Source organism: Mauremys reevesii, linkage group 18, assembly GCF_016161935.1.
Source record: "Mauremys reevesii isolate NIE-2019 linkage group 18, ASM1616193v1, whole genome shotgun sequence".
In the NCBI taxonomy this organism is placed as follows: domain Eukaryota; kingdom Metazoa; phylum Chordata; order Testudines; family Geoemydidae; genus Mauremys; species Mauremys reevesii.
In genome coordinates this window covers 7,740,084-7,752,590 of record NC_052640.1, presented here as the reverse complement: position 1 = coordinate 7,752,590, position 12,507 = coordinate 7,740,084, and the positions used below count along the sequence as shown (strand labels likewise).

The 12,507-nt window shown below is 43.7% G+C and overlaps 1 protein-coding gene across 15 annotated transcripts in view; it reads left to right on the top strand.

Moving 5' to 3' along the window:
- The window catches only part of PITPNM2 (phosphatidylinositol transfer protein membrane associated 2), a 197,565-nt gene that overhangs the window by 130,227 nt on the left and 54,831 nt on the right, over positions 1–12,507 (top strand). For all 15 annotated transcript variants that reach the window (XM_039505374.1, XM_039505367.1, XM_039505373.1 and 12 more), the window contains 2 exons: positions 379–612; positions 9,789–10,118. In XM_039505374.1, the coding sequence (XP_039361308.1) occupies positions 379–612; positions 9,789–10,118 (564 nt within the window). The remainder of the gene's footprint in view (positions 1–378; positions 613–9,788; positions 10,119–12,507) is intronic.

The window sequence follows — 12,507 nt, the reverse complement described above, 5'->3', positions numbered from 1 at the left end:
TTGTATTATAAGCTTCTAAATTTAGGCAGAGCTACAGCATTGTGGTGGCATGAGGAGCTGAAGGGTGAAATATACAAAAATTCTTTTTACAGCTGAAAAGATGTAACAGAGCTGCCAAAATACCCTCGGTTTACAAAATCTTTGGGCAAAAATATCCTTTGCTAAGACTGCGCATGTGAGTTCTCCAGGCATTGTCAACATCGCTGTCTAGCAGAATTGTATAAACAGTTTAAATATCAGTTGTTTAAGAGAAAATACAAAGGAGCTAAATTGCTTTCATGTTTCTGATAAACACCAAAGCGATTTTTAAAAGTTGTATTTTATAGTTATGCAGAAAGAGAAAACTTTTAAAAAACTATTTGTGTTTTCTGCCTTTAGATCCTATTGATATTGTTAAAGATCCTATCCCACCACATGAATACAAGTCAGAAGAGGATCCAAAGCTTTATAAATCTGTGAAGACTAAAAGAGGGCCATTGTCAGAGGACTGGATCGAGGGGTACAAGAACAACCCTGGGAAATATCCAATCATGTGTGCATATAAACTGTGCAAAGTGGAGTTCAGATACTGGGGGATGCAGTCCAAAATCGAGAGGTTTATCCACGACGTTGGTGAGTAATTGTAGTCTTGTACGTGCTGTCAAAATTTTAACATTGTTTTTAGCATTTCTGAGTCAGAGTGCAGCAGCATGTTACATAAACAGTATGTGCCCAGTTTTCATGTGTGGATGCCTTAAGAGGTCACTGGGCTACTCAGATTAACACTTGGCACAGAATCCTGTGCATATAACATAAGAGATGCCCTTAAAAGAGATTTTAACAGCACCATGCAGGATGGCTGTGGGACTGCCCAGAGTACTCAGCATCATTCCCGTTGTTTGCAGTCAGACTGTGTGGGGACCCTAACCATGTTTGGTCATAGCTGTAGCCTGGAAAATGTTGGGCAGGGCCTTAATCCTCTGGAAAAAGGATTCATCTGTCACAAATCTAACGAACGCTTTCAAAGGTCTGTTGGTTTCCTTAGAATGGGCCAGAGCCTCAGGTGCCTCCCAAACACAAGTAAATGGGCCTTGCAGAGGGGCCTTCCACAGGGCTTAGTGGAGGGGGGTGGAGACTCCCCACTCTGCCCCACACCTGCAGGCCTGGGTAGCCAGCCTGCCCTATAAAGCTGGCTAAGAGACAGGAAGCAGGGGGGAGACAGGAAAGGGAGGAGTGTGGGCTCTAGATCCCTGCTGGTTGGGAAGTTCATAGTCTCCCAGAGTGTTGGTCTCTGTAAATAATAGATGGTGGGAACGGACACAAACAATAAAAGGACACGGGGGCTGCACATCAGTTGGTCTCTGACTGTGTTTGTGGAGGGGCCGGGAGCAGGCACCGCTACAGTGATCCATTTGGAAAATACATATCTCACTTTTTCTTCCAACAGCTGATCTCAAATTTTAGACCCTTCATTAGTTTGTCTGTATAGAGTAGGAGGCACTTCAGTTTGTGCTAGATGAAGTGAAGAGATGATGACCTTTAAAGGTTTGGAGATTTGGTTCAGTTTGGGTGAACACTCTGTAATTTATTTGTTTATCCAAACTGTCCAAAACTTTGAGTCTGCAAAATCATGCCTTGTGAGAACAGGTTTTCTTGCAGTAGTTTGGAACTTCCCATCTCTGCCTAAACCCATACGTGTCGATGCTCCCAAAAATGGGGAAAAAAGAAAAAAAACAACAACCAGAAACAGGGTTTTGGAAAACAGTTCACTGTTTACATTTTAGTTATTTATTTATTTGAGGCTCAGAAGTTTTACTTGCTTTGGGTCTCAGTTTGGGGCAACAATTGGGGATAGTCTTACATTAGCGCAAGAGAATTCAGCTGGGGAGTCCACCACAGGTTTTATAACGAGCCCAGTCTAGGCTGGGGGAGAGCTGTGGGAGTTTGCTGAGTGCCAAGTGGCTACCCAGGCAATGCAGAGGTGGTAAATGACACGTACAGCTAAGTACCTTGTGTTATCAAGTCAAATTTCAGTGTTCTTTTGAGAGTTCCCAGCTACCTGAAACAAAACTGTACTAAACCCCAGCTCTTTCTTACTTTAAAACTCTGTGTAAAACGCACTAAATTCTTGGCTTAGAGAAGGTGGAAAGTAGAGGGCAGTGAATGTGTGCATGCTAACCAACAGATGTCTCAGAAATTATATGTGTGAGTGCTGGGGAAAAGGACAGATAATCCAAGATTTTAGTAATTACACTAAAACACAATCATTAAAATGGAAATGAAGATGCCAGATGTAATGTCCTAATTCAAATGTATATACTGAAAGCCCTTGGATTCCATTAAGTAATGACATCCAGCTTCTGTTCACGCTACATTTTCCTACGTTATCTGCACAGTTGTTCCTTCCTATTGGCAAAGCTTCTTTGAATTGATTCTGCTCGCTCATACAGAACAACTGTGGTACTGCTTACAATAGTTAGCATTGGTCCCATTGTTTGTAATCATACTGTGTTTTCCATATTAGTTATTCAGGAGCGTTGTTACAGTCCATTCACTAGCCTCGGTAGTGGGTATCGAGTGCTCTGCTAGAGCCATTTTGGATTTACTTTGTCCATAACCCGAGGCTCTTGGCCAGTCTTTCAGTCTGGTGTGGACGAATTGTTCCTCTCTGACAGACTGTACTTAGATGGCTCTTACACTATAACAAACCCCCTCAGTATATTGGGGAAATTAGTTAATTTCATCTCTGTCACAAAACATGGCAACAAAATAAAATGAGTCCTTTTTATCTGGAAAGTAAAGAGAAGTATATGGCCCTTTCAGTTGTTTATAAATAGGATTGGTAGAATTTTTTTTTCATGATTTCAACCGATAGTATCAATGTTTAAATACAAGCATTTTTTTTATTATTTATCAATTTACATTTTCATTGTGTGAAATCGTGGGAGGTGTCAGACAGTAGTGTGGGGCCAGACAGCAATTGTTTAATGTCTGAGGATGTTGAGATTCAAAACATTAAAGCTTTATAACTGTTAAAACACAAATTGTCAACATCACAAGTCAAAATATACAAAACAAATATCCTTAAACCAAATGCCAATAACTTCTCAAGCAGCGTTTTTCTTTCTTTGCCTATCTGTAAAATACGATTATTATCGATGGAAATATTATTCATTGGTTTGCTTGTGTTGGGTGAAATTAACATTTACTGACATTTAGCAATAAAAATTTAATCTTTCCAATCCTTTTCATAAAGGAGCTTTGCATAAGTTAAATTGTGGTCTCTTGGAAAGATGGCTCTTGTATATTTCCTAAAAGACTTCATTCAGTCTCTTGTTGATCCAGCTGTAGCAGTGAGCCATACCATCTGATTGTCTGCCACTCAGGCTCCTTACCGCTGTGTTTTATTGATATAAATTATGCATCTTTGATGTGAAGTAACTTTAAGTTGCATAAAATAGGAGAGGTCTTTGAAGCAGAGTCAGAAAATTGAATGAAGAGTGGAAATTAAAAGTTGAGTATTTGTGGAGATGGATAGCCTTGCTTTACAGTCCATGCTTGCCATGTGGGAGAGAGAGTCTCCCTTTTGTTAATGTTTCCTTGGTACTGGTAACAGTTTGGAGGATGTGCTTGTTGTCTCAGGCCAAATTGGTAATAGCAAAATCACAATGTAGAAGTAAACTCTAATTCGGGGAGAGGGGGCTGTTAAACTGTACTCAGACCTCGCACTTCTCTTATGGTTTTTATCTGAGGACCTTTTTTCACCCAAATTCCCTATTATCCTCATTTTACAGATGGGGAAGCTTACACATGGACCAGCAAAGTGACGTGTCCATGGTCAACATGGTTCAGGCTCCTAATGCTCTGCACTGTGTAGTTATTTAGACTGTGTAGTTATTTAGACGTACAATAGAAAGTTTGGGGAAAGAGTTGAAAGAGAAGAAAACATTCGTTTAGTTAAAAATAGGAAAATTATAATGTGTGGTTGACTTACTAAGAGGCTAGACAAGGAAGGGAATGGCTGTGAGAGAGGCCGTTGAAATGTTCTCAGTCCCTGATTGAACCGAGAAGTCATTTGTTAACTAATTGGACAGTCGCTGTTATCTGACATCTTGAGACACTCACTGAAAATGGGGGCTGTTAATCTAGTCTGCTGTGCTAATTGAATGTGCTTTGGAGTGAACCCCAAAGAGTTTAATTACATGAATGGTGCACAATGTTGGACAAGTTCAGGATTTTTGCCATTCCCACTCAGTTGGCACCCTTTGTACGTGGGTTCTATTTCTTTTGTTTTTCTTAAACAAATCAGTGATGATGTATCTTAAGACTATATATTGCAGATGATGTGTGTGCCAGTACTGATAACTTGGGAAATTTCAGGATAAGCCCGTATTTTTCTGAGAAGTTTTGCTTCACTTAAATTTTCTCTGTAAAGTACTCAGCTAGTAATGTCTTCTCCAATGCCCATTTAAGTCTATGGAAGGACTCCCATATATTGGCCAGCCCTTACAGCTTGATGTGTACAAGTGTTGGCATCTCCTCTAAGCTTGTGTTTTAATAGATTGCAGCTGGAGGATCAGACATAACCGTATAATTTTGCTTTGTGAGTAGCCTAAATAAGGGAAACTGGGGGAAAATAAACACACAATTTCAGGGTTACATTTTATCAGAAATGTTCAAGCGACTAGAACTGTTCGGACAAGGTTATGGGATCTGCTGTGGCTATCAAGGAAGTAAAGTGCAACACAAGGGAAATCAGACGTCCTTTATCTGCAGCCAGGAAATTGCAAGTGTGTTATAAAATGCTTGGGACGCGTCACTCTTGTGTGTAAAAACAACTGCCGAGATATACTTAGATTCTGCAGTGTTTTTATGTTCTACTTGGATTGTGTTTGTGGTTTTACTTTAAATAGAAAAAGCAAACCCTGAACTACAAAGAGATCTTTAGCAAAGACAGAGCCCTCCAATGGCTCCACACTGGTTGAATTCTAGAAGTATTATTATAATTTGACTGTAACAGGGTTGGCTGGGATGACAGGTTTGAAAGACAAGTGATTAAATGTCCATCGCTTGCTGATAATCACAAGGGATGATCTTTCCTAAAACAGTGGAAAATATTACAGTTAAATCAGCACAGAGATACTAGTTTTTTCTTAACTCAAAAATATGGCAATATTTTTTTTTTTTAGTCAAAATGTTTCACTCCCTGGAGAGTTAATAAAACCACCCTAACTGTTATTAGTATGTTGGCTGAAGAGGTGTTTGGTGCTTATCCGTAAAGAGACTGTTCCTGCATTTCTTTCACAGGCTGAATTCACATTGACTTCAGTGGGTGTCTTGCCTGCATAAGGACACATAGGGTTGTGCTCATTCCATAAATGAAGGTGAGAATCGGAATGAGACAAGCCAGGGCTTTGTGACAATTTGTTCTCTAGAAATTTCTCAAGATGAAAATCAATTCTGATTCTCCCTTACTATTCGTCTTTCTTTTGAGCAAAAGAGAGCTCTTTGGGAGACTACGTGGCAGCACTAGCTTTTCTTCATGCTATTGGACCAGTCTGTTGCATTCCAATCTAGGGATATGTCTGCACTGAGGCTGGGAGAGTGCTTCCCAGCTTGACTAGACAGGATCAGGCTCCCATGCTCTAAATATAGCATGTAGCTGGGGTTAGCTGCCCCTGGGACGGAGTCCTTAGCCTCTGTTTGCCAGAAGCTGGGAATAGGCAACAGGGGTTGGGATCACTTGATGATTACCTGTTCGGTTAATTACTTCTCGGGCACCAGCATTGGCCGCTGTCAGCAGACAGGATACCGGGCTAGATGGACCTTTAGTCTGACCCAGTAGGGCCTTTCTTAAGTACATACCCCTAGGTTCGTACTTAGAGGGCTAGCCCAAGAATCCCACTCATGCTACCCCCGGCTACACTGTTATTTTAGTGCATTCGCTCAAGCCAGGCTAGTGCATGCAAGTCTGCTTGAGTTGGGAAACATGCTTCCAACTGCAGTATAGATGTACCTTAAAAGTGTCAAAAGTGAAAGAACACAATTCAGTAAAGGTTACGTCCACCTAGTTCAGCAGCCCTGACCCTGACCCATGTTACCATGTGATAGTGGTTTGCTCTGCACTGTCTGTTGCAACGTTCCAGGTTGTTGCAGCTCTGTTCTGTAAAAATAGCATCATGAAGTTCCATGGTTATTTGCTCTTACTGACTCTAGATCACATTTGCCCAGCTTAAAAGTAAAATGCTTTTTTGGTCTGACAGCCCCAAAAAGTTCTCCTGGGATCTGGCAGTGGAACTGGGAATCCCTTCGTGCATAGGGAGAATGGTCTTGTGGTTAAGACTCTGGAAAGACACTCAAAGTCAGGGTTCAATTCTCAGTTGAGCCACAGATTTCCTTTGTGACAGGTCCCTCTGTGCCACAGTTCTCAAGCTGCCACGATATTATTTTTCGACCGCAGAGGAGTGTTGAGGATAAATTCAGTGATGTTTGTGATATGCTCGGATATTGTGGCAGTGGGGGCCAGGTAAGAACTTAGACCATGAACAGCAAGAAAGATTCCTTCCAGAGGCCAAATTGTACACTGCCTCCAGATCTTGTCCTGTGCCTGAGAGAACCATACCCAGCTTAATTGTCCTGTCCCAGGTTGAGTCTGCAGGGCTGGCAGGTAGAAAAACCCATTTCTTTACTGGTTAAATGAAAACTTTGGGTCTGGAATGACAGACACACGATAAACAGGGAGCCCCGCGATGTCATTTTCAAAAGAATAGTGCTGTAGGAAGAGGTGATTTAGGTCTCCAGCCAAACCGTTCATCCAGTTCTAGCACAGAAGAGCAGGATGCTCTCTTGTTGGGATGTGGGTTATATATGTAATTCCTATAATCTAAGGCAAGGGGAGTAAGACAGGGAGGTGAAGAGGAATTAAAGGAGACTGGCTTATTATCCCATGTGATTTTCTTGGTCCTATTGATTAAAACAAAGGTCTGTGATCAGAGCTGTCTAAGCCTTTACACAGAGCAATCGAGGCATTACTATATCCAGGCTGCATTCAGTAGTGTGAGCAGAGATTGTCATGCTAACGAGCCTCCCAAGTTCTGGAATAGGGGCAGGCAGAGGAAGCAGGCTCCCAGCATTGAGATGGAGCTGGAAGGGTCACTGTGATCAGACCAAGCACCCATCCTTTCTCAAGGCGGCTAAGCAATCCATTTTCAGAGCGTTGCCACCGTCCTAAAAGGTGCCAGTGCCAACCCATAGTAGATCTCAACCACAGCTGTGGCAGAACAGAGCACAATACAGTTGAAACCAGTGAAAGAATTTCTTGGCTGTAAACTCTCAGCCACAAAAAAAAGGGGGAATATGTGACTGGCAGTTTAAGCCTTGTTTGTAGCTGCTGAATGTCCAGCTGTTCTTGGGAAAGGCATTGGAGGTGACACCCATAGCTAAAGAGTTCCCCAGCAAGTCCATGACAAATAATCTGATTGGTGAAACAAAATCAGATTGTCCCGGGGGGGGGGGGGTGGTTAAACAGAATTGAGATGCTAATCACTGCTGCCCTGCCCCAAAAGGTCACAATGCGGTGGCTAGGATTTGCATGTGTTGCATGAAATGACCTCTTGAAAAAGGGCAGTGGATGCCTGGCAAGCACGTACACACTGTTGATACACGGCGTTGTATTTTGCAAACATAGCCTGAGCATATGGTGAGCTCAGACTGATCTGACACAAGAACCAATGACCCAACATACCGCCACCTTGTCTTGAGTCATTCTGTCAGAGGCAAGAAATGACTTGGTGGTGCTTGGCAGACTGACTGTAGCACCATTATCTGACAGAGAATTCACCAGAATGAATAGCAAGAACACTGCCTATGGCTGGAGGGAATGACTTATGTGGAAAGAAAGAATCAAATATATGTATAAAAACAGTCACTGGGGGGTGGGGGGAAGACGTATCGGGTAACATGTTACAAATAATTAAAGGGTGCAAGCGACGGAAGGGAGAGGAATGATTTAGGCTGCTGCAAACAGGGGCGGCTCTGTTTTTTGCCACCCCAAGCACGGCAGTTAGGCGGCCTTTGGTGGCACGCGGACCTCACGCAGGCCTGCTGCCAAAGGCTGCTTGACTGTCACCCTTTACGGCAACCGGCACACCCGCCCCTCCTCCCAGCTTGCCACCCCAGGCAGGCGCTTGCTGCGCTGGTGCCTGGAGCCGCCCCTGGCTACAAAAGGATAGATAACTAAGCAAAAGTAACATCAGACTGAAGATCTGGAAAATCTTTGTGGTAGTTAGATTTCTAAGAGTGTAGAATGGCTTTCCTAAGGAAGCTGTGACTATCACTTGAGACAAACAACTGGAAACTATATTCTGTGGGGAGCAATTCTGCCTTGACCGGGGGCAGAGGGAGTGGAGGGTGGCTTTACTAGGTCTGTCCCATCTCTGTTCTCTGTGGGGCTGAGAGAGACAGTCTTTACCCACGGCCTTGACTGCTTTTTCCCCCCTTAATTAATTGTTAATTGGCTTCAATAATCCTGGGCCAGTTCAGTGACCTCTCTGTGGCTCATTGTGTCAGAAGCACAATTGTGGCCAGTGATCTTAGGTCAGAGGCCTGATTGGAATGGTGGACTGTCTGCAGAGCTGTCCTGTGTAGTATCATTCCCACTCAGAATGTGGGGACTCGATACAATAATTGAAGCACCAGTAACTCTGGACTTCCAATCTCACCTCTGTTGTTTTGGGCAATTCCCTTAACCCATCTCTGCCTCCGTTTCCCAGTATGTGAAGTGGGGATAATGTTATTTATTTGAAGGGTTTGTGAGAATGAATTTGTTAATGTGTGTAAAAGACTTGAAAGTTGAAATGTGCTGTTTGTATGTCCTGTGCATCCATCAGAGATAATTACCAGTTTAAGGGTATGATCTACCATGAGATTTTAAGTAGTCCTCATTGGAAATCCCAAACAATGACATCTTCTTTAAAGTCTAATGTCCTGGTAATGGTGGCCATCATGTTTAACTTTGGAAGAAAGTTTCTGGAGCACAGTCATAACTATTGTTCATGTTTGTGGATGTTTGGAAGGATCTCCCTTTCGGAAATGTGGTGCATTGGAGTAAAATGCTAAATGATGTCATTATCCACTAGATGTTTCTAATGCATCAGTAAAGAGAGCTTGTATGTTGTGAAATAAAGTATTATTTCCCCTTCTCTCTCTCCTCCTGTGCCACTAGTTTGGAAGTTCATATTCATTATTCTATTTTGCCCACAAGTAGAGCTGTGTGCAATATTCATGAGAAAACCTGATAGCATAGTTTGAAACTCTCCTGGATAGGAAACCAGGCAAAGCTTTGACCGGGGATATTCCTGACCTACACAATTTGGATCCAGACTTCAAACCTCCCAAAATTCAGAGTGTGAGCTGCAGCTGGGCTCATTAGTTAGGCTCATTATAGAGGGAGAGAGGAGCCAGTCATGAAATCCAGCTCTGGGTTTGGATTATATGAAACCATCCCCAATGTAAATCAGTGGCAAAACTTGCATCGTCTTTAGTGGTGCAGACTCTGGCCCACTGAACGTCTGTGCAGTGTCAGCTTTGGGCCACTGTGGTCAGGGGTTAGTGAACTGACCAGTCTGTATAGATTTCAAATGGCTGGTAACATACCTCCTAACAGAGCCCTCTTTATGGCAGATTTGTTAGCTCTGTGTAATTAATGCCACTAAAATCAACTCAGCGGTGATTTAGAGGCTTCTACTAAATGAATAACGTTCCTACAGTGTGTTAGCTTTGCTGGTCACTGGCATGTTGTTGCTTTGCAGGCCTTCGGAAGGTAATGGTGAGAGCCCACCGGCAGGCGTGGTGCTGGCAGGATGAATGGTATGGACTCACCATTGAGGACATCCGGCAGCTTGAGAAGGAGGCACAGCTGATGCTGGCTCAGAAAATGGCCCAGTTCAGCTACAGTGAAAATGATGCCGAGCAGCATGGAGCCAAAGACTCCCCGAGCGAGAATGATGCTGAAAGCAAGGCCGTGTCCTCCGTTGATGCGGCAGACGCTGCTAGTAATATTGGTGAAGCCGTGTCCGGGAGAGGGATAACCAAGCAGTGGTCCACGTCTTCCAAATCCTCGCGATCTTCAAAAAGAGGAGGTGAGATGTTCATAGTGGGATCAATTGCGTTAGGAAAAAAACATACAACTCTTGCCGTGGTGCTGACGTAACACACTGGGTAAGTGTGATCATGTCTCTCTTTAGTGGCTAGCCCGTACGATGGGTTAGAGCTTATTTATTGCTACCAGCTAACTGAGTCTCTTCTTTAGCCTGTGCATTTGGTGTGAAAGTCCCCTCTAGTGGAGCTATGTTGAGGGTTATGCCCATGCTGCAACAGCGGCTCCTGAAATGACATTGCCATGAATTCCGTCAAAGTTAAATAAATTACAAAAAGGGGAAATGAGGAAAGGCAGTGAGAGCTGGTGGCAGTGATTGTTGTCAAAAGAAAACAAGCAGGGCACCATAGAGGGGGGATTAGTCCCTGTTAGTAACATGGAAATTTTTATAAGGTTTAATTCCTCAGGCGATGTTCTCTCTCTGGACATGTGCCTGTCTGATGTGAAATGCTAGATGCAGAGAGAGAGAGTCACTGAATAGGCCTTGATCTGATTAATTGTTAGATTCCATGTCTCCTGCTTTGGATTTCTCTGAAATACAGTTAAAGTGACAGGCATAATCCTCCCTGGTCAGCGATAAATGTTACTGCTTTCATTCATTTCTAAGGAGGGGGTTGGCTCCTAGGCTGCTGCAGTGTAGTTTGAACAGCTAAGCACCATAATTGGCCTTTTGGGAAAATAACGCAGGTCACCACTGTCAGTGAAGAGAGAGGGGAATGACAGCTGTTGCATTTTGCTGCTGTTAATGTCCTCCAACCATCATCCATGGCTACGGAGATCAGATACCACCATGGATCAAGTTTGTATTTCCTTTTAAATGCCGTGCAGGAAAAAATGTCCAAGAGGCTCCAATGAACCTCACTGAAGGACTCACTTCAGACCCATGAATCTCCCCTGTGCAGTAGGAAGTCACATTCTCTCAAGTGTCCTTTACTGTACACTCCTCATTTTCTTGACCCACTCTTTGGAAAAGATGACTTGTGACATCTTCACTCAGTGTTTCTGTCAGGCACAAGTCACATCAAAGACAGTGGCAGGGTTTACAGTAGCAAAAAAGTTGTGTGTGTTTTGCAGTAGGTTAGCTATCTCACTGTAAAATCCTAGGGTGAAAACATGAAGTCCTTGGGGCCAGAATTCATCCCTTTGATGTAGTTGGGCGAAGTGAACCACTTAGGACAACCTACAGTTCTTCTTCAAGGAGTGTCCCTGTGGGTGCTCTACTTTAGGTGTCTTGGCGCCCTGCGCTTCTAATCAGAGATTTGTAGTAGCAGTGCCCTGGTTGGCCACACACATGCGGCAGCCATCTCGCACCGCTCTGAGGAGTTACCCTGCTTGTGCAGCCAACCGTCCCCCAGTTCCTTCTCTGCCGCCTTTGGCTTTGGTCGGAATGACAGCAACGCCTCACAACTTTCGATATTTCTATTATTTCAGTTCTTTCCCTAGCTAGTACCCTTTCTTTATTAATTTCTCTTTAAACTTTTCTTTACCATTAAAAAACAAACAAACAAACAAACAAAACATTTCCTCTCCTAGTCTTCTCCTTTCCCCCACCTCAGGCGGGTAATTACCCAATTACAAAAGAGGCGTAAGAATGAAACTATTCCCATTCTTGCTTTCAACATAGCCTCTCAGACACGCCTGGCTCTCCAGGTTTCAAATGCTGTCTGACTTGCAGCCCAAAATGCCCGCCATCACTTTCTTCCCCTAATCTGCAACAGGACTGTCCAGATTCTTACAGACAACTTGGCGACTATGTTTTATATAAATTGCCAAGGAGGGGCCCGATCTTATCCACTCTGTGCAGAAGCAGTCCGCCTCTGGCAGTAGAGCATCTCCAACAACATAGACAGCATGGCATTCTACGTACCAGGATATCAGAATGCTATAGCAGACCAATGAAGCAGGAACTTTTCACAAACGCACAAGTGGAAGATGGATCCTGGAATCCTAAAAACTATATTCAAACAATGGGGATTCCCCTCAATAGATCTTTTTGCAATGGCCCACAATGCCAAGTGCCCGCAGTACTGCTCCCGGGCCGGGCTGGGACACGACTCTCTGGGCGATGCCTTTCTTGTGAAATGGGAAGCTCCACTGTTGTATGCCTTCCCCGCAATCCCCCTTTTGAGCCGTGTCCTTCACAAGATCAAACAAGACAAATCCAGAGTCATCCTCATTGCACCAGCATGGCACAGACAAATGTGGTTCCCATACCTGAAACAGATGGCCGTGACACCACCATGAACCCTTTTCCTCGTGCCTCATTTGCTGACACAGGATGCCTTCGTCACCCCAACATTTCAGTACTCCATCTCGAGGCCTGGCTGATCTGTGGATGACAGGACTTGAGACAGACTGTTCCAAGGAAGTAC